Source organism: Molossus molossus, unplaced genomic scaffold, assembly GCF_014108415.1.
Source record: "Molossus molossus isolate mMolMol1 unplaced genomic scaffold, mMolMol1.p scaffold_m16_p_6, whole genome shotgun sequence".
Taxonomy (NCBI): domain Eukaryota; kingdom Metazoa; phylum Chordata; class Mammalia; order Chiroptera; family Molossidae; genus Molossus; species Molossus molossus.
The window spans coordinates 3,440,409-3,462,037 of NW_023425399.1; the positions used below are offsets into that span (position 1 = coordinate 3,440,409).

Consider the following 21,629-nt stretch of genomic DNA (forward strand, 5'->3'; position numbering starts at 1 on the left):
AGCTCACGTGTTGATGAGGAGCCAGTAAGACACGACACGTGGTTCAGCGGAGCAGTCCAAGTGCTACCCGAGGTCGGACCCAGGAACCCAAAGCGACTGTGCAGATGGAGTCAAAGCCGCTCGTCTGCAGGGCCTTGGTGTCTGCATCTCTGTGGGCAGGGACCCTTGCTCGCCGCCCGTGTCCAGCAGTCTGCCCTCTGTCACTGCACCACCCCGAAGCCCACGGAGCCCGGCGGGCGGGCCTGTTGGGCTAGCCGCTAAGTGTCAAGTCATTCCCAGTCTCTCTAATTACATAACGAAGTACCAGTCACTCTGCCTTTTTCCTCTGTCACGCTGTTACATTTCACCAAGTCACATACTGGAATTAAGAGGTGAAGGAAATGTTGTTTTGTTCTGCTTGTCATAATTTCTCTTGGTTTCAAATGATTTCTTTTAGACTATGTACATTTCCTTTTTCTTTGTCAGTAACTTATGGTTCTGCCCTAACGACACCATGAAAACAGGCTCTGCCCTTCCTCAGGGCAGCCAGATTTGAGCAGCACGGTTTTCTTTGCTCTGGTAGGTCCCCAAGTTTTTTGAGCTTTGCTCAGACAGCGTTTGGGGGATGCGCAAGGCCTGTGCGGAGTGCTTCATGGCAGTGTCCTACAACACGTCCCCCGAGGTCCGCAGAGCCCAGCTGTCCCCTCTCTTCATCCAACTGGTCAGCGACCCCTGCCGATGGGTAAGCACAGGCCTCGTCTGGGCGCCTGGACGTGTGACGACGTGTTTTGTCTTTTCAGTCACTGATGGTCACATTTAAGCCTTGGGGGCTGTGGGCACCTAAACCCTCAGAAGCTTCAGTGGTTTGGGAAGTGGCTCCAGCGCCATGTTCACAGTGAACAGTCTCAGGAGGGAAAGACCAGAACCGTGAACTTCTGCCTTTCTATTCCGCTCATAAATGCGCCACCATGATGACGAAGTTCTGTTCCGGTGCTTTAGAAAGTCTGCAATTATTTGATGTGGAATTAGTATTCTGGAAGACTGAAAACTGCCTGATAGTGCTACATTTTCCTTTTTTTCTGTTGCAAATAATTTATTTGGGTGACGCCTGAGCCGGCAGTCAGTCGGCTTGGGTGACGCCTGAGCCGGCAGTCCGTCGGCTTGGGTGACGCCTGAGCCGGCAGTCCGTCGGCTTGGGTGACGCCTGAGCCGGCAGTCAGTCCGGTTGGGTGACGCCTGAGCCGGCAGTCCGTCGGCTTGGGTGACGCCTGAGCCGGCAGTCAGTCGGCTTGGGTGACGCCTGAGCCGGCAGTCAGTCCGCTTGGGTGACGCCTGAGCCGGCAGTCAGTCCGGTTGGGTGACGCCTGAGCCGGCAGTCAGTCGGCTTGGGTGACGCCTGAGCCGGCCGTCAGTCGGCCTGGACAGACTTTGGGGAGTGGTCTGGTGCTCCGTCCCCTGTTCAGCCTCGGCAGACCTGGCCAGTGCCATGTTTACACGCTGTTCTCTCTGGTTTCAGGTGCGCCAGGCTGCCTTCCAGTCCCTGGGGCCCTTCATTTCCACCTTTGCAAACCCCTCCAGGGCTGGCCTCTACATTCGAGAGGACGGCACCCTGAGCATCCGGCCGCCGGCCCAGGGTGCGGAGTCCAGTTTCAGCTGCGGGTCGGCCTGTGCCGGCAGCTGTGTTCTCGCCACCCCAGCCGGGTAAGCTCTGACCCCGCTAATTACCAGGATCCCGCTTCACCTCCAGCGTCCACCTCAAATTCTAGCAATTATCTCGTCTGGAGTTTTAGTAACAGTGACCTTCTGGGCAAGATGGAATATTAGAGCTTTAATTATGTAAAGAAGGAAAAAGTAATTGCAATAATGATTTTGAAACATGACTACTGGGTTATAAATAATGAAGCTACTGTGTCTCCTAAATTTAGATAAAATATTCATTGAGAGTAGTGATTAAATAACCTATAAAGAATTTTTTTTTTGCTTTTTGATTAATGAAGTTCTTTGGATAATGTACATGGGAAAAATGTGAAGTCTCCCAAATGTACTTTTGCACCATGGGATCTGATGTGCCCATAATGTGACACTCCTGACCCACCATCAGTACACCCTACACCATGTTTCTAGTGCATTCTAGTGATTGATCTTGGATTTTTAAAAATATTTTTTCTTGGAGGATGATGGGTGCATGCTCACCAGACCATTCAAGGTCGTTCAGGCCTCTCTCCATTGGTGATATTATACGGGAGTGTAAGAGGAAGTGGTTCGAATCCCTGTCCCAGTCCTTCGTGAGACTGGTCACCTTTCCTCCATCCTCCTCCACCAAGACTCAGGGAGCCCTTGCTGCATGTCAGGCCCAGGGCCACGTCTTCCTGGTGAAGATTCCCAGGTGGTGAACAGCCACCAGCACCGCCCGCCTCAGCCCCTTCATTTCCTCATGCCTGCCCCCTGGTGGAGGTCCGAGCAAGCAGCCAGTGCAGGACATTTCTCTGCTGAGGGGGCCCGCGGACGCCAGGGCTCGGCTCCACTTGCTTCTGGTGGAGGGATGGGACGTGGCATCTCCAGTGCCCATCGTCTCCCAGTGGGCAGGGGCGGTTGGACCTCATCCTCTTGTGAGGCTTTCTTCTGGGTGACAGCAGGTCGGTGGCCAGGTCAGGAGGCCCAGGCTTGTGAGCACGAGGATCCCTTGTTGTCAGACTGCTTCCAGTCTATTACACAGTGCTGAAAGTTTGCCTCCCTCCATCTGACCCAGTTCAACACAGCCGGGACAGACAGAGCCACGCCCGCCCGCGGGAGGCCCGTCAAGGGACACCAGCAGCTCCCTGCACGGCAGGAACTCTGACGGCCAAATGGAAAACCCGATGGGAGACTCCGGGGTGACCAGGGTCTTCTCGAAGCTCCCTGAGAGTAACGACCTCCCCATCAACGGCAGCCCTGGACCCGATTCCCAGGCCTGCCCAGGGAGTCCTGAGGATGTATTTTGTGATTTCCTTTATTGGCGAACTCCTCTCCCTGACATCAGCCAGGACTTGGAGCTGCTTCTGAGTGGGACTGGGCCGCAGGAAGCAGGCTGCTGCCTCCCCGAGACTGTGCGCAGCAGCTGTGTGGCCAGGAGTGAGATTCAGAAAGTCCTCGACAGTTTGCAGGAGCACATGATGGACGACCCGGATGTCCAAGGTCAGTGTTATCCACTAGTGAAAGGCATGTCTGGGTATGCTCGGGCCTGTGTCTTGCTGCGTTTGTGCGTAACCTTACCTTTGGTGACACGGTGCACACCTCTCACCACAGCCAGAGCCTCAGCATCTCCCTGCAGGTGCACGGGGTCCTGCCCCTCGTGTGCAGCTGGGCAGGTCTGACGTCAGCTCTGACGGGAGCGGAGAGGTCTCGGCGTACCTGGTGGTTCTGGGTAGCTCCTGGGCTCTGCTACACCCTTTGCTGAGCTGTGGCGCCTTCTAGCTATGAACAGCCAAGGCCCCTGCTCCTCTTGGAGCGTGCTAACTCACCCTCAGCTCCTCTTGGAGCCTGCTAACTCGCCCCAGCTCCTCTTGGAGCCTGCTAACTCGCCCCAGCTCCTCCTGGAGCCTGCTAACTCGCCCCAGCTCCTCTTGGAGCCTGCTAACTCGCCCCAGCTCCTCTTGGAGCCTGCTAACTCACCCCAGCTCTTCTTGGAGCCTTCTAACTCACTCCAGCTCCTCTTGGAGCCTGCTAACTCACCCCAGCTCCTCTTGGAGCCTGCTAACTTACTCCAGCTCCTCTTGGAGCCTGCTAACTCACCCCAGCTCCTCTTGGAGCCTGCTAACTCACCCCAGCTCCTCTTGGAGCCTGCTAACTCACCCCAGCTCCTCTTGGAGCCTGCTAACTCACCCCAGCTCCTCTTGGAGCCTGCTAACTCACCCTCAGCTGCTCTTGGAGCCTGCTAACTCACCCCAGCTCCTCTTGGAGCCTGCTAACTCACCCCAGCTCCTCCTGGAGCCTGCTAACTCACCCCCAGCTCCTCTTGGAGCCTGCTAACTCACTCCAGCTCCTCCTGGAGCCTGCTAACTCACCCCAGCTCCTCCTGGAGCCTGCTAACTCACCCTCAGCTCCTCTTGGAGCCTGCTAACTCACCCTCAGCTCCTCTTGGAGCCTGCTAACTCACCCCAGCTCCTCTTGGAGCCTGCTAACTCACCCTCAGCTCCTCTTGGAGCCTGCTAACTCACCCCAGCTCCTCTTGGAGCCTGCTAACTCACCCCAGCTCCTCTTGGAGCCTGCTAACTCACCCTCAGCTGCTCTTGGAGCCTGCTAACTCACCCCAGCTCCTCCTGGAGCCTGCTAACTCACCCCAGCTCAACTTGGAGCCTGCTAACTCACCCTCAGCTCAACTGGGGGCTTCTGTCTGTCACAGCAAGGAGAAGTACAGCTTCTTCTTTGGGCATTTTTCATTGCATGACTAGTCCTCCCACTGAGCGTCGGATCAGGGAGCCAGGCCCTGCAATCCATACCCATTATCACGCCTCTTCCTTCTCGAAACAGTGCTATATTTGTGTTCTTTCTCAAGTTTGAGAAATTGGAAAAAAACAACACTTGCTGCTGTTGCCAGGCAAGATTTGTGACGCTTTCTGGAAAGGAAACGTGAAACACAGTTAGCCTGTGGTGATTCTGGGTCTGAAATTGATAAGGAAACTGAGTCAGTGCTTGCTGAAGGGATGAGCGCGTCCCAGATCGCTTCGGATAGCCGTGGACAAAGGTCTGCTTTGGAGAGCGTGTTCCTGACGCTGCGTTCGTCTCCATGCTGGGGCCGGGCCGCATGCGGGGACAGCAGGGACAGACTGAGGCCTCCTGGGCAGGTGGACGGGCTGTGTACCACCAGCCAGCGTGGGCGTGGCCGGGGCTGGGCAGGAGGGAGCTGGTCAATCCTGGGACAGGACGTGTCTGTGAGGAGACCTTGTAGAGCAGGTGACATGTGACGTGGGCTTCAAAGGACGGCTAGGAGCCTACCGTCTGAGGAGGCCGAGGGCGGAGTCTCCCAGGTCCTCCCAGGTCCCTGAGGTCATTTTGTTACCTCTCACATGTCCATGCCTGCTTAATCCCTCTGTAAGGAAGGGCCCATGGCTCCCACCAGCTCGCGGAGGGATCTGTGACCCCCAGAGGTTCAGAATAGGTGACACCTTTGTGAGCAAAGATGTTGCTCAGGCCATCGGGGGTGCCTGGTGGGCTGCGCGGAGGAGGTGGGTCCTTGCTCTGGGCACAGTAGGGAGCCAGCTACATGCTCTCAGCATTTTAACAGCTCTTGAGGCCTGTGGAATGTGACCGATAGAAAACAGAATGCAGGAAGTGTTGTGTGTGCATGCTTAGGGGCTTGGGACACGGAAACATCTGTCTGTGTTTACAGAAGAGTATGTGGGATGTCATCGTGACTGTGAGGAGGGTCACCAGCAGTTATGCTGTGGACAGGAAGTATGAGTGGCCCCAGGTGAGCAGGACCTCCACTGCTCTGTGTGTATGTAGCCGGCTGATGCCTGTGGCACGTGTGCGCGTGCGTGCATGTGTGTGCGTGTGTGTGTGTGCGTGGCGGAGATGGCAGCCACCTGCTCTATAAGCGAGGGAGCCGGACACCCCTCCCCGAGTCAGCAGCGTCCCCAGCATCGGCGCTCAGCAGCACTGTCGTCTTCCTGTGGAAGACCGTGGAGCTGAGCTCTGATTTCCCAGTTGAGGCGTTCCGGGCTCCGATCTGATGCTGTGTGCGTGGCTGGCATTTAGTTGGAGTAGTTAAAGTTAACAGCGGTAAACCTCCCTGCCTGAGCTCCGCCTGGGACCCCAGAGCTCGGTTACTGTGGGAACAGGCGTGGGGAAGGTGAACGCGTGTGTGGTGCGCCCACATCCGCAGAACAGACAGTTACTGAAATTCTCGAAAATTCCCTCCCTGCAGCTCAAGTGCAGGTGCTGTCAGCTGCGCTGAGAGCGACACAGCTGGACTCTGCGAGTGAGCCCGCGCGCCCGCGGGCAGGCGGCCTGAGTGGAGCGTCCCCTCCAGACCCCAGCCCTGCCTCCGGCGGTCCGCCAGTGCCGGCGGCCTCGTCCCCGCAGAGGGAGCCCTCTGTGGCCAGGATAATGCAAACCACCGTAAGTCTCTGGCTCTTCCTCAGCTACCGAGGATGTGACAGAAATCACCAAGCCGCTGTCTTTCATCACTGTGTCCTGGTGGGCATGATAAATGGCAGCTTTAATTTTAGTCTTAAGGTCATGTTTTGGATAACTAGACAACCAATCAATCCAGTGATCGATTACCCTGACTCTCCTCCACAGAGACAAGGTGGGGGCCAGAAGGACCTTCCCTCTTCTCCAAAGATGGCCAGACCTGCTTCCAGGGGGGCGTGGGGGGGGTGACCAGGTACATACTCTGCTCCATTGCCCACCGGCAGGTAGATCTTTGAGGAAGAGTGGGAGGTGAACTCATGCAGCCCTCGAGGTTCAGGGTGACAGAGGCCTGGGAGGTGGTCATGCCTCTGGCCCTCAACGTTAGAGGAGCACTTTCCACACTCGGTCACCCTGCAGAGGTCCCGGCATGCCAACAGCCCCCCGCCCCCGCAGTGGGAACCAGCCCTGGGAGACTGGACTGGCATCCTGGGCGGGCAGGGGCTGTGCCTTGTTTCCTAGCTCCAGTTTCTCCAGAAGCTTCCTGGCTTGCTGCGGTGGGAGGCCCGGTGCCTCCCCAGTGCCCCTGAACTGCACTGGACACCTTGAGCTGGGTCCTTCACGGGGCGGGCACAATGACAGCGCGACAAGGAGGGGCACCTCTCATTGTCCCCAGGCACTCCGTTATAACCTGTCCAGCGTGCAGCTGCCGGCCCCCCTCACCCCTAGGCCTGCCCCGGGGAAGCCAGGCGGGAGACTGCACAGCCTGACACAGACTGTCTGAGTGTGTTAAGGTCACCTTTGATTACTAAGAAACGAGGTGACATCCTGTTTTGCTGGTTAGTTTAGAAAAATAGGCAAGAAAACTCACGCTACCCTGGTTGAAATCAGGCATGTGAGGTGGTGGAGAGGTGTGGCCACGTTTACCACGTGGGCGTGGGACCGTCTTCAGGCCTCCTCACGCATGGGAGTGGATAAAAGAAGAGCCAACCGATTCCTCCACGTCGATCCTTTTGCAAGGAGGGTTTTGAAGGGCTCCTGTCGTCAATCCTTGGTGTGTGATGTGGGTGTCAGCAGGCCCTTGAACTTGCAGCTTGACTCGCAGATCCCAGTGGGAACCTTCAGGATGCTCCCAGTTGCTGAGGAAGGAAAAGGAAGTGACACACTTAGAAAGCTTCAGCCCTGTGGCCCGGGCTCTCTGGACAGGCGGCTGGGGCTGAGGCTGGGGGCTGGGGGCTGGGGGCTGGGGCTCTGGGGCTGAGGCTGGGGCCTGGGGGCTGGGGCTGAGGCTGAGGCCTGGGGGCTGGGGCTGAGACTTGGGGGCTGAGGCTGGGGCTGAGGCTGGGGGCTGGGGCTCTGGGGCTGAGGCTGGGGCCTGGGGGCTGGGGCTGAGACTGGGGGCTGAGGCTGGGGCTGAGGCTGGGGGCTGGGGCTCTGGGGCTGAGGCTGGGGCCTGGAGGCTGGGGCTGAGACTCGGGGGCTGAGGCTGGGGCTGAGGCTGGGGGCTGGGGCCTGGGGGCTGGGGCTGAGACTCGGGGGCTGAGGCTGGGGCTGGGGGCTGGGGCTCTGGGGCTGGGGCTGGGGGCTGGGGCTGAGACTGGGGGCTGAGGCTGGGGCTGAGGCTGGGGGCTGGGGCTCTGGGGCTGGGGCTGGGGGCTGGGGCTGAGACTCGGGGGCTGAGGCTGGGGCTCAGGGGCTGAGGCTGGGGCTGGGGGCTGGGGCTGGGGGCTGGGGCTGAGACTCGGGGGCTGAGGCTGGGGCTCAGGGGCTGAGGCTGGGGCTGGGGGCTGGGGCTGGGGGCTGGGGCTGAGACTCGGGGGCTGAGGCTGGGGCTCAGGGGCTGAGGCTGGGGCTGGGTCTCTGGGGCTGAGGCTGGGGGCTGGGGCTGAGACTCGGGGGCTGAGGCTGGGGCTGGGGCTCTGGGGCTGAGGCTGGGGGCTGGGGCTGAGACTCGGGGGCTGAGGCTGGGGCTGGGGGCTGAGGCTGGGGCTCTGGGGCTGAGGCTGGGGGCTGGGGCTGGGGGCTGGGGCTGAGGCTGGGGGGCTGGGGCTCGGGGGCTGAGGCTGGGGCTGGGGGGCTGGGGCTGGGGCTGGGGCTGGCACACAGCTCCTGACCTCCACCCCGGTCCGCCCATCCACTCTGCTGTTGTGGCTGGCCAGCTCAGTCCCCAAATGCCCAGCGGAGGAGGGGCCCCTTTCTTCTGCCTCGTCTCTTGCCTGCGAGGCGGTTTTCTCGGGATAGGACCTCACAGTGCCTTGGGGGCTGTCTGAACTCGTGGTGGTCACTGAAACCTAGCTCGGCTCCTGGAGTAAGTGCCACTCATACAATTCCAAATGAAGACTTTGGAATAAAATTAGTTCCTGAAAGGAGAAAAATGACTTACTACTTATTCATCTATGTGAGTTAAGTTGCATAAATCGAGGTCTTAGGTTATCATACCAAAATGCTTCTGTTTTATCACACCCTCTATTGAAGCAAGCAGTGCATTTCCCTGGGAGCCTCGCGGGTGCGGGTGCCGGTAGCGGGTGCGGGTGCCGGTAGCGGGTGCGGGTGCCCGTAGCGGGTGCGGGTGCCCGTAGCGTGTGCGGGTGCCGGTAGCGGGTGCGGGTGCCCGTAGCGGGTGCGGGTGCCCGTAGCGGGTGCGGGTGCCCGTTGCGGGCGCGGGTGCCGGTAGCGGGCGCGGGTGCCGGTAGCGGGCGCGGGTGCCCGTAGCGGGCGCGGGTGCGGGTGCCCGTTGCGGGCGCGGGTGCCGGTAGCGGGCGCGGGTGCCGGTAGCGGGCGCGGGTGCCCGTAGCGGGCGCGGGTGCCGGTAGCGGGTGCGGGTGCCGGTAGCGGGTGCGGGTGCCCGTAGCGGGTGCGGGTGCCCGTAGCGGGTGCGGGTGCCCGTAGCGGGTGCGGGTGCCCGTAGCGTGTGCGGGTGCCCATGCCCGTAGCGGGTGCGGATGCCCGTAGTGTGTGCGGGTGCCCGTAGCGGGTGCGGGTGCAGGTGCCCGTAGCGGGTGCGGGTGCCCGTAGCGGGTACGGGTGCAGGTGCCCGTAGCGGGTGCGGGTGCCCGTAGCGGGTGCGGGTGCAGGTGCCCGTAGTGTGTGCGGATGCCCGTAGCGGGTGCGGGTGCCCATAGCGGGTGCGGGTGCCCGTAGTGTGTGCGGGTGCCCGTAGCGGGTGCGGGTGCAGGTGCCCGTAGCGGGTGCGGGTGCAGGTGCCCGTAGTGTGTGCGGGTGCCCGCAGGGGGTGTGGTTGCTGGTAGCGGGTGCGGGTGCCGGTAGCGGGTGCGGGTGCCCGTTGCGGGTGCGGGTGCGGGTGCCCGTAGCGGGTGCGGGTGCGGGTGCTCAGGCCAGCAGAGCGCCTGTCGGTGCGTGAACCGACGCTCCCGGATCATAGATCGGCCTGCTTTGCCAGAACCCATTAAGCTGGTGGACAGTGTGACATTTCAGAGCGAGGAGGAAGTCCGTGCTGTGGTTGCAGGAGAAGGTCGGGTCCGTCTCGGTTCACGTGAATCGATGATGGGAGGCCGATATGTCACGTTGAACGCTCGCTCGTGCACATTTTAATTGTTGAGCTAATGCGAGGGCTCAGCCAGCCGGGAGGTGCTTGCGCTGGGGAAAGCCCGGCGGCTCCCGGGACTGGCTCCTTCCCAGCCGCGCCCCGCCTTCCCCAGCTGAGGCTCCGCCGGCTCGCGGCCCTGCAGCACTGGTCCCAGGCAGTGCCCGCCTGTGGGCTTCCCTCTTCTTGCCGCCTCACCCTGCCCCTGGAGCGGTCCTCTCCTTAAACATGTGCCGTTACGTGAGGCCACGGCTAATCACCTTGGGGACCCTGGGGCTTGAAGGATGGCAAATCCGGACGAAACTTGTTGGTGCTCGCCAGCATTAGCCTGTCTTTTGTAAGGGCCTCGAGCAGTTTTGAAATGAAAATGTATGAAATCTGTTTGCCTCGGCAGTTAAATTCACCATCCTGCCCAATATCATATGTAACTATGCAAATGTATTTTTAACATCTGGCAAGATAGCTTTGACTTACAGGGACACTCTGGTCTGGGCTCGCAGAAGTCAGTCCTGGTTCTTTGGAAGAGGTTCTTTGAAGGGGAGCAGGGGACGGCTTCCTCCTTCAGAGCCGTGACGCCACCCCGTCCCCTTTGCAGAATCCAGGCAGTGGTCCTTGCAGTGGAACCAGCGGCCCCCTGGGGATGGAGCAGAGACCTGACCCCGCCCCACTCGAGGAGAGTAGATCAAAATTACAGGTTTGTTCCTTGAAAAGAGAAGCAACTCAAACTTGACATTTCTCTGGGAGTTAAATTTAAGAGTGGCCCCTGGAAGCTAATATTTTTCTTCCATCAATATTCATGACATATCTTAGTTTCCAATCTGTGGTGCTGATATTTCCTCTGTAACTTAAAAAAATAGTAAACTCCACAGTAGTGTTTAAAGGCTTCTGAATAGAATAATATTTTAATGAAAGCAAATCAACTATAAGAAAATAAATTTGACATCTATACACTAATATTTACTGTCTGATCATTTTGCTTTCTTGGGTGAGAGAAGTTTTGACAGCTTTTTGTTGGGCTGTGTTTGGCTTTGTTCTGTCTTGTGGAGTAGCTTCTTGTGCTGAGTTCCCTTGAATGCTTTGAATTTCTGCACCCATCGCCTCACAGAGGTAAGGGAGAGTGGTACTGTTTCACGAAGGGCTACTCCGTGAGCTGGAAAGAACTAGTAATGACCAAGGGTCGCCAGGCCCTGCGCCTGGGGCAGTCAGAAGCAAAGGAAACAGTCTCTTTTCTCCAGAGCCACGTGCACCGGCGAACCAACCCTGATGTCAGGACTGTCCGCTGTGACGCACAAGTTGGTGCATTTAGAGAAGGTGGCTGTGGGCCCTGCTTTCACTCAGTCCAGCGGGAAGCTCGCAGGACACGCAGTGGCCGGCTCAGGGCGTCAGGAAGGCCTCCTGTTCCTCACACTTCTGCTTCTGTCTTCACCTCCGAGTTCCAAAGTCCTCGCCTCTCGTGAGCCCCTCGTTCTCTCCAGCAAGTGTGATGGGGAGAAATCATTCTCCTGTGCCTTCTCAGAGCCCCACGCAGGGCTTACGTTCTCTCCCACTTCCTAGGATATAATACCGCAGCCCCTGCTGGATGAATATGTGTCGATGACCGACCCAGCTCGAGCCCAGACTGTGGACAACGACATAGCCAAGCACTGTGCCTACAGCCTCCCGGGCGTGGCGCTCACGCTGGGCAGGCAGAACTGGCACTGCCTGAAGGATACGTACGCCACGCTGGCTTCTGACGGGCAGGTGAGGCACACGGGAGCCCAGGTGGGCCATCTGGTGAGGAAGGGGCGGGAGCTGCCGAGGGGTAGGACCTGTGTCCGTGTGTGTGGCTGTGGCGGACACGTCGACGGGCCTCTGAGGAAAGAGTGTTAAGTGGCAGCACCTGGTGGCTGGGGTTTCACCCAGAAACGCCCCGCTCTCGGTAACACGGCTTGTGCTTCCTTTCTGCGCTTCGTGTCTGTTCTGCACCCAGTGGAAGGTCCGGCGGACCCTCGCCTTCTCCATCCACGAGCTGGCTGTGATTCTCGGGGACCAGCTAACGGCTGCTGACCTGGTTCCCATCTTCAACGGATTTTTAAAAGACCTGGATGAAGTACGAATAGGCATTCTTAAGCACCTGTATGATTTCCTAAAGGTAGGAAGAGGGTCACCAAGAAAACCAAACCTCCTCGTCAAAATAGTTTTACACCCTGGACATACAGTGTCAGTGAAAAAATGCGGGTGTCTGGGCTTTTCAGTTGAAACATGCAGTCCACAGTCTTCAGGTGGGTGTTCTTTTGGTGATGGGTGAATGTTTTATGCCTCTCCTCCTAACCCTCTGCCCTTAGAGGGCTGACTTGGTGGAGGGTGGTGGACAGTAGCCCGCGTGCCCGATCCAAAGGAGCCAGGCCGTGGGTGGGGCGGCCGTGCCGGCTCTGAGCCCGGCTGAAGGCCCTCTCACTTCCACGCGGGGCTTTTTCCGCAGACATGGCTTCTTCCCTGCTCGCCTGCTTTGCTTTCCCCTTAGAGGAATGATGGGTGCGAGAGTGAGAGTTTAAAGATGACCCAGAGAATGAATCACTTGCATCCCCGAGCTGAGCTGCCTGTGGAGGACGCGTGCCCGTCCTAGTTAGCTTTCCCGGGGCTCAGAAGCAGGCGAGCAGGGCCGACCCTGGGGAGCAGCGCGGTGCTGCGCGTGGACACACAGACGGGGTCTCGGGGCAGAAGTCCTGCAGGAGGATGAGCGAGGGCACGGGGCACAGAAACGCAGGAGTTCAGGGAGAAGGCTGGAGGCACCCAGGCCGCGCTCGCCGACCACGCTGGGCCGACAGCGGCGGGGAAGGCGCGCTCCTGCCTGTCACACGTGGACTCTGACGTGTGATGAAACCATGTGTGGGTCGTGTTGAGCGATTCTCTATTTTTATTTATATATACATTTTTAAAAAATAGTTGCTTCATGAAGACAAGAGGAGAGAATATCTTTATCAGCTTCAAGAATTTGTAGTGACCGATAACAGCAGGAATTGGAGGTTTCGATATGAACTAGCAGAGTAAGTAAACCTGTGTGGGGCTATGAGAAGGCAAATGAGAATAACTCTTCATTCTCCTACCTTGTAATTGGTTTCTAGGCTAGCAGTGACAGTGTTCTTTGGGATAAAGGGATTATGTTTTTATTAAAGGGTAAACTCAACTCCAAAGCTCTAAGTTACAAATACCTCTGTCTCCGGGGAGACATTCATTTTCCGATGAAGACAGGGCCCGAGTCACTTTGGAATTACAGTGTGCTGCTGTTCTAAAAAGCAATTTATTCGAACCAAATAAAAGATGAATCACCCACTCTTCAATGTGTTCCTGTTAATCGGAGCAGCGTTTCGCAGCGCGCTCTCGAATATTCCGAGTGTGGCCTCTGGGCACAGCGTGGTTTGGGCACCCCAGCTTCTAGAGGATAGGACGCTGCAGTGGGAGCCCCGCAAGGTCCACGCCGAGGAGACGTGATTGAACAAACCACCCCCGGCGCTAGGACCCAACCCCATTCTGTGTGAAAGAGTTATTTAATTTCGTTGTGCCGCGCGGGGAAGGAAGGGCAGAGGTCTCAGCGATGCTAATAGAATGAGAGCATCATTGTAAATGATTCCCCTTCCCGAGGTGCATCATATGATTTCCACAGTAGCGGTGGATCTGTTTGTGGTGGTGGTTTGGGTTTTAGTTTTCACCTTGTCGAGATTTATTTCAGCATCTTTAGTTTTCATTTTTCTTCCTCTCAACTAGAAATCTCTCAAATAATTGTCTTCCCTGTAGAAATCCATCAAGCTTTTGCAGCTATTCAGGATATGATTGGGCTGATGCTGGGGGCAAGCGCAAAGATTTTCTCTTTGCTGTGATCTTTAATCATTATGCTTAATTTGAGCGATTGAGGTTTTAGTCATTATGCCATGTTCCCAGCTATATTCTAAGGGAACAGAGAAAAACAGGCCCGAGTTTTTCATGAAAGCATTGTGCCCTCTAGCGGCAGTGTGCGGAAACTCGGCCAGGTTTGTCTCAGGCCAGACTGACCCGCTTCCGGGGCTGGGGCTGGGGCTGGGGCTGGGGACAGGGTGGGAGGCAGAGAAGGGAACACGGCTGGGGATGAGGACAGGGACGGGCCGACCCGCTCGCTGTGGCGGGGTACCAGGGCCAGGGGCCTGGGACCCGCACAGGACTGGTTTGGTGCGGAGCCGAGGGCTGGCGCCCAGCTCAGCTGGCATTGCCAGACAGCGTTATCGCGGGGCCTGGCCATCTCCCATCTCTGCCGTGTTATTGAAGCAGAGCTACTGCTGATAAGAACTCGGTGCTCCCGTGCCCACGGTCCTGGTATCACTTTTCGGCAAACAGTGCTTTTTGATATGAAAATATTCACAGGCACTCCTGGCTTCTGGTTCTAACTTCCTTCCAATCTCTTTTTCATTTCCTTTCGGTTGCCAGTGTGGAAAAGTGCCATTTATTCCCATGCCCTCCTCCACCCCGTGTAGAAAGCAGTGACAGCCGGGCCGCCGGTTCCCCCCAGCCTCCGAGCCCAGGGCCGCTCCCAGCTGTGCCGCCGCCGGTGCCTGGGGAAGCTGCAGGGCCGGCCAGCCGGCAGCGGCAGAAATGGGATTTGCAGCTTCAGGAGCACTGCGGAGGCAGTGAAACCTCATTCGAGTGTTCCCTTGATCTGCTGATCTTTGGGAACCTCAGCGTTCTGGCTATTTTTATGTTATCTGATTTTCAGAGTTTTATGTGCTTTCGAACTGATAACCTAAAATTGAAATAGTAAAAACCTATTCATAAATTTCTCAGCCTCTGTTTTACCAAGTTTAATTTATGTCCTTTTTATTTGATTTGTTTGTGTGTGTGAGATGAAGAATTAAGATTTTTTTCACGTTTCTTTGCGAGGCCGTTCCACTCAGCTCTGCTTTGGGCATGTCCCTGACCGGAGCCCCCGTGTCTTCTCTGCCCTGTCTCCCAGCCTGGCTGTTTGCTTTTTTCAATCTGTAAGATATGACATGAGAGTAAAGAGAAAGGAATAAGGTTGTGTTTTTTTGCCCCCCAAAACAATTTCTTTTTTTTTTAATTTCAGGCAGCTGATACTGATCTTGGAACTCTATAACCCCAGTGATGTTCACGATTATTTAATGCATCTTGCCTTGAAGTTGTGCGCAGATAAAGTTTCCGAAGTCCGGTGGATCTCCTTCAAGCTAGTAAGGCACCATGGCCTTTTCTGTTCGTGGTTTTTGGAAATAGGAATATTTATGTTTTTTTCATTTTTAACTCCTTTATTTTTTCTGGGCCTAATTTGTCAGTTTACCTATGAAACCAGCGTTTATGTTTGGGGATTGGGAGCTGCATGATAATGTTGTCAGTACAGAGATGCCTTTGGTTCCTCTGTGTGCTTCAGGGATGGAGACTGTGGGGAAATCAGTTTATAAATGAAACCCTTTAAACAGCGGCTTAGTGTTTCTCTTAAACCCGGGTCAGATTTTCTCTACAGCATGATTTTGTAGAAAAGTTGTTAGTGAGTAAAAAGTCCAGCATGGAGAAGCCAGTCTTGTTCGATGTGGGCTTACACCAGCTGAGGACTCGGAGGCAGGGTCTCATTTGAAAATATTATTGGTTTCCTAAGGTATTCTGATGGTATTAAACTTTTATAAAAAAGACATGTTCTCATATGCACAAACAACTGACCCGGACACTAGTCTGAGGAAGGCAGGAGGAGGATGGGTGTGGGAAGGAGGGGCACTGGGGAGAAAAGGGGGACATCTGTAATACTTTCAACAATACAATACAATAAATAAATAAAATTTCTTAGCTAAGACTTTTTTTTTTAAATGACATGTTCTGAAAGGTAATGATTTAGTTTTTATGCAAGGGGACATTTTTCAAATTTGGAATCTTAAGATTAATAATGTATTTTTCCAGTAACAGTCCCTTATTACATTTTATTTTATAAATTTTATTTTAATGAAGGGTTTTATGTGTGTTTGTCTGTGTATTGCCATATATTTAAATATCTGTGTTCTAATGATTGTTGTAACAAACATTAGTTTCTCCCATGCTTCTAAATTTATCGTAAAGGTGGAAGGGTCTATAAAAACGCCTAGTCCCCATGCAAAGCAGCATCCGTGATGCGAGTCGATGGCAGCATTTGAAGTGTGCTCTTCTGATCTCTTCACAGGTCGTGGCGATTCTGCAGAAGTTCTATTCAAGCAGTGAAAGTGCTTTGGGGCTGAACTTCATCAATGAGCTCATCGTGAGGTTCCGGCACTGTTCTAAGTGGGTCGGGAGACAAGCTTTCGCTTTCATTTGCCAGGTGAGTATGATCTGGGGGGTCTACCCCGGGCACACAGTTGCCATATATTGATATCAGGTGCCCCAGATGAAGAACCCAGGCTTGAGTATTGGGAAGAACTTGGGGATCAGTGGACAGTTTTCTCTGTCTGCAGCATCGAGAGCATGCCTGGCACAAGGCGGATGCTCAATCAGTCGATAGGACAAATGCCTGCATGGGCTGGGAGCCAGAGTCCTGCTCCCGTCCTGCGTAGTCATGCGTAGTCCGGCGCTGGGCCTCACTGCCCCCACCTGAGCCAGCTGCCGTGGAGGGAAGGTGGGGGCGGACAGAGCAACAGGTGAGGGCAGAGACTAGTTCGTCTCTTTCGAGTGGAGTCCATGTCAACCTGTCCAGCTCCTCGATCACCCACTGCACTTACCACCTGGGAAGGGAGGGTGCGGTCACGTCCCAGGGGGCTGGGAAGGATGGCTGCTGTTTCTTGAACGCCTCGTATGCCAGGCACCTCACCAGACACTAATCCTCGGTAAAAGATCGGTGTGTTGAGCATGGCATACCCATTTACTTTCAGACAAGTTTTTCGATGAAGTGTTTGAAGCCCAGAGAGGTTAAGTAATTTGCTCAAGATCACACAGGAAGTATAAAGCCATGCTTTTTTTCTACTAACATGTTATCTTAAAAGTGTTAACTTTTTGCCCTGGCTGGTTTGGCTCAGTGGTTAGAGTGTTGGCCTGTGGAACAATGAGTCCCAGGTTTGATCCCAGCCAAGGGCATGTGCCTCGGTTGAAGTTCATCCCCAGCCCTGGTTAGAGTCATGTGGGAGGCAACCAGTCGGTGTGACTCTCGCATTGATGTTTCTCTCTCTCTCTCTCCCTCCCACTCTATCTGAAGATAAATAGAAAAATATCCTCAGGTGAGGATAAAAAAATAAATAAAAGTTTTAACTTTTCTTTAAGTACATTTTAATCGTATACAAAGGTAGAGGGACTAGTATAATGAACCTCATGAACCCATCACCCAGCTTTATCAGCAGTACAGCAAAGCCATGATTGGACTCCTCCTGACCTCAGACCCCAAAGCCCCTTTCTCTCCCTCCTAACCACCTCCATGAAGGACTCACTAGGGCCCCCTGTTGGGCTGGAGGGGCATCGAAGGGGTACTTTGCCGTCCACTTTGAGAAGTGCCAAGTTCATGGGCCACACACCTGGCACCGTGGACTGGTAGAGAGGTTGGTGCTCCAGATCATCTTGTGGAGAAAGGGTAACGAGATATTTTTGCTTTTATTTTTGCGTTCTTTATCTCAGATTTAGAAACTGCATGATGAAACAAAAGGAAAAGATGCCAGCCAGTTTCATTCAAGAACAGTTAATTTTTTATGCTCTTTCATTAATTGAAGATTCAGAAAACCCACAGCAACACCGGCAGAAGGAAAGGGCTCTCTGCCAAGACCGCCCCCGAGGGCCACGTGGTCACACGGTCATCGCTAAACGCTGCCCTCGGGAGCGATCGCTGGCGGAGCTTGGGAGGGCCCCTCAGACCGCCAGCTTGGAAGCCGAGTGGCCTTGGCCCGGCAGCCTCTGCACGGCCTGTTCATCCTTGTGGGGGAGCAGCTGGACAGCCCACGCCCTGGGGTGGTCCTGAGGCTTTAATGAGCTGACGCCCCGAGTCACCTCGCACCGTGCCCGGCACCTGCGGGCACTCGGCACGTGGCAGCTGCCGCGTGCGTTCCCAGCACTGGGAAGGTCTGGGGGAGTCAGGTGTGTAGGGTCTCCACCCCTCGGCTGCTTGTCGGTCCTGAGAGCTCTCTGGGTGGCACCACCACGTTGGGCCTGCCTTTCCTCACCCGGGCAACTAGGCCGAGCCTCCCCGAGGGCTGGCGGTGAGAGACACAGAGCACCTGCGAGCCCTTGGCACGCGGGGCAGCAGTGCCCAGATGCTGCTGGTACGGGAGCGCGTGGTCAGCCCTTCACAGAGGACGGGCACGGAGGGGTCAGGTTTGGCTGTCACCTGACAGGCATGGCCCTGCCCGCAGAGCCTGGGTTCTTCACCCTCACCGGTGGGTGCTTGCCATCCCCACCACCTCTCCATTGTTCGCACGGGAAAACGGAGGCTGGAGGGTGAAGGAAGGCCACGGAGGCCGCGCGTGACCTCGTCGGGCTCTCAGCCTGGGCCCGAGGGACTCAGAGCCTTTGGTTTCCCACCGGCCACTGTGCCACCGGCCCCATGCCTGCTCAGGGCTAGATGTCGCTGTGCTCCCGGCCACTTCCGTGGCTGAGAGATCACGTTCGGTGCACACACGCCCTCGGACCACCAGACCCTGACATCGCTTGTTGGGTCCCGGGTTAGGAGAAGGCTGCATGGCGCGTGGAACACGAGCTCTTTGTCTCTCATCACAGGCAGTGGTGCGTGAGGAGTGCATCCCCGTGGACCAGTTCGTTGAACACTTGCTCCCCAGCCTTCTGAGCCTTGCCTCGGACCCTGTGCCCAACGTCAGGGTGTTGCTGGCCAAAGCTCTGAGGCAGACGCTGTTGGACCGGGGTACGTGCGCCAGCTCTCTGCACGGCCGTCTGCAGCTTCGCCGGCACGGCGCGGCTTCTCCCGGAGTCGTGCCAGTCGGGTGACAGCATGTCGGATTGCCATGCGGATTAACATATTCACGTGCATGTATAGTTTATTCATGAAAGGACGAGGAAATGAGTGTGGTTCAGTTTTCACATTTAATCAACATGCTGAAATGCAAAATATTACACAGTCTTTGAGAAATGAAGGAAACTACAGATTTTGAGTTACGATATGCAGATTATGAAAGGTAGCAAATTTAAGCCTAACTACAATTAGGTTTCAATGGTCTGGTTTTGTAGCCAGTAAGAAAAAACACATTTCCCAAACTGGTCATTATTTTCCCCCGAGCAGGGCTCACTGCCCGGCAGGGGCTCGGCAGTTCACTCCTAATGGCGGGAGGAGAAGGTGGTGCTCACGTTCCAGTCCAGTGCTCCAAGTACGCTGCTTATTCCTGGCAGTACGTCTTTCAGACTTAGGGAATACTCTTGGATTGAAGCGATTTTATCACTCTCAAGGACTTCTGCTTATGATGATTCTTTGAAAAATGACTGACTGTCCTGAGATTTGGTTTAAGAATCCCCAAAGTAGAGGCTGTTTCAGAACACAGTTCATGGCACATGCAGCTCAAACTTGTTTTCTCTCTCTAGCATACTTTAGAAATGTCGGTCACCCTCATCTTGAAATCGTTGAAGAAACCGTCTTAGCTTTGCAGTCAGATCGGGACCAAGATGTCTCCTTTTTTGCCACCCTGGAACCAAAGCGGCAGAATCTTCTAGACACTGCCACGCTGGAGAAGCAGGATTGAGTGCCCCAGTCGCTCAGTCTCCTTCTCCATACTTGGCGCGCATCTCTCACATAACTGGACCTGCCGAGGGAGAAAAGGTTCTGAAACTGACACCATGCAGTCCAATGACCCCTTGCCCACCTGCAGTCCTGGGACTGCACCTGGGTGGGTGCCGGTTCCAGGTGGCCGGGCCCGTGTCGCACTTCTGCACCCCCCCCCCATCCGGAGTCTGGAAGGCCACAGGACGGGCGGCTGGGCTAGCACGAGCAGTAGTTCTCTCTATTTTAGACTATTATTTAAAGTGCCTCCCTTCCAAATAAAGTAGTTTATTAGGAGTTTTTCAGTCTTTAATAGACTTGCACATTTGACTCCCTTATGCCTTCCTATAAAATATAGTTTATGGTATTATATTTTATTTTTAACTGAAATGCTGTACATATGTAAATAACTCTTGACAGGAAGAAAAGATATTAATGTAATATTAGCCTCCTATCAGTGAACAAAACAAATACATCATTTAAATTTATGCTCCACTTTGAGTTGCTGCAAATATAGCCCAATTTGTTTACTTTTGAAAAATGTGATAGTTAAAGAAACCTAGTAAAGAATGATTTATGACAAGCTTTCTAACGTTGTACGTTTGTTATAAACTGTTGGGAACTTTTCCGCATCCCCTCCCCTTCCTGCCGGACTGTAGCCATGAAGCTAGTAGTGGCTTTTGAGAGAGGCAGGAAGCAGAGACTTCATGCTCAGTGGCTGTTTGGAGAACTTGGAGAGAACCGGTCACTGAGATGCGTGGACTGGCCTTTCCGCCCCACTGCTGCAGAGTCAGTCGTGACAGATGGAGCCGCAGCTCCAGGCAGCCCCTGGACGTGCCCACACACCGGTGGTTTGGGGATTAAATTATGATCCTCTTCAGATTGGGCTAAGTGTACAGGACTTAGATTTCGTGCTTTTACAGTTTGGACTAAGGAAGATGCTCTAGGATTTAAACAGGTTTTTTGTTAGTGATTCGAGGTTCTGCAAACATTTGATTAAAGTCTGCATACGTGTGTGCTCATGTTCCTCGTCTCCGTGCGGATATTCTCAGAGATGGTCGTAAAGAAGGGAGGGCTGCCCAGGGTGTCCGAGGGCACAGCAGCTGTGTCCATTTTTCCCTTGGGGCTTTTTCTTGTCTGTCTTTTTTTTCTGTTTTAAATAAGTTCTCTGGAGCCGTATTTTGAATTTCTGGGTGTCTGGGACGCTCTCTCCCCCGCCCCAGTTCTGTGGAGCTGTTTCTGAACCGGGGGAGGCCTCTCTAGCACACCGAAGAGAACAAGGCACGTGTTTGGGAATCTCAAAGTGTGACCGGGGTCGCATTTTGACAACTTCAGCAAAGAGTGGGCTAAGAAATCAGAGGCTACATATTAAGGAAAAAAAAAACCTCAATCCATTTTGTGTTCAGTTCTTGCTACAACAAGTAGGTGGGAGGTAGTGTTTCGCTTCAGTAACGAGTGATTTAAAATTGTTTTTATTGCCTAGAAATTGAGATCGTCATGTTGTGAAAATCTGTTGATCTAGCAGCAGGTAGAATTACTCAACTGGAATCTTGTATTCTGTGCAGAGTGTAATTTTCCATTGAGGAAAAGGATTGGCTTGTGTTTGTGTGGCGACCTGTGGAATTTGCTGCGTCAAAGGCTTGTCACCATTCTAGAGACCCTTTCGATAATCCAGCCTTGACGACGTCAGTTGATATGTTCCAAGTTTTCTGATAGGAATGCCTTTCCCATGCAAAGGTTTTGTTTAGGACTAATTTCTCTGCATAAAGTATGTTTAAAGCTCACATTTTATTCTTTCTTTTTGTAACCACTGAACTGACACTGACGGTCCAGGCTCCCTGTGCGTGCTCTGCTGCTGTTCCTCCCTCACTTCAGCTCTTTGCTATTAACTGTTCACGGGTCCAGGACTGGAGAGTTTGGGATTCGACCTCACGGGGAGCCTCCTATTTACTTGAACGCGGGGCGTCCTCCCTGGTGAACGAACAGAGAAGCACACAGTGGTTTCTGCAGACTGAGCCCCCGGAAAGCTGTCTGAGCGAGTGGACTTGGCCACGTGGCACCTCTCACCCCGAGAACCCCAGAGTGTTTTCAGAATCGATGGGTTTGGATGCAGCTTTGCAAATTTCCATGAAGGTCTGCCTCCCACTTCCGAGTGGCCCGGTGTCGGGTTTATTTTATTTTTACCTTTTTCACGAAATCGGCCCCAGACCTGCCGAAAAGAGCCGTTTCTGCCGTGTTGGTTTTCACTCACGCGGGGATCAGACTGGAGCGTGGCCGTCTGCGTGGCAGGGACCACTAGACCTCAGAGCCCGTTGGGTGGGATCCCCCGGGTAG

At 54.8% G+C, this 21,629-nt stretch overlaps 1 protein-coding gene across 3 annotated transcripts in view; it reads left to right on the forward strand.

Moving 5' to 3' along the window:
• Nucleotides 1-21,529, forward strand: part of LOC118618223 (serine/threonine-protein phosphatase 4 regulatory subunit 1-like) — a 69,157-nt gene extending 47,628 nt beyond the window's left edge. For 2 of the 3 annotated variants that reach the window (XM_036244319.1, XM_036244320.1), the window contains exons 8-19: nucleotides 563-721; nucleotides 1,496-1,680; nucleotides 2,729-3,153; nucleotides 5,885-6,078; nucleotides 10,230-10,328; nucleotides 11,189-11,374; nucleotides 11,604-11,765; nucleotides 12,560-12,660; nucleotides 14,706-14,826; nucleotides 15,801-15,935; nucleotides 18,308-18,449; nucleotides 19,121-21,529. In XM_036244319.1, coding sequence (XP_036100212.1) covers nucleotides 563-721; nucleotides 1,496-1,680; nucleotides 2,729-3,153; nucleotides 5,885-6,078; nucleotides 10,230-10,328; nucleotides 11,189-11,374; nucleotides 11,604-11,765; nucleotides 12,560-12,660; nucleotides 14,706-14,826; nucleotides 15,801-15,935; nucleotides 18,308-18,449; nucleotides 19,121-19,278 — 2,067 coding nt within the window. In that variant the 3' untranslated portion in view covers nucleotides 19,279-21,529. The remainder of the gene's footprint in view (nucleotides 1-562; nucleotides 722-1,495; nucleotides 1,681-2,728; nucleotides 3,154-5,884; nucleotides 6,079-10,229; nucleotides 10,329-11,188; nucleotides 11,375-11,603; nucleotides 11,766-12,559; nucleotides 12,661-14,705; nucleotides 14,827-15,800; nucleotides 15,936-18,307; nucleotides 18,450-19,120) is intronic. The other variant, XM_036244321.1, reaches the window with a different exon arrangement.
• The last annotated feature ends 100 nt before the right edge of the window (nucleotides 21,530-21,629 follow it).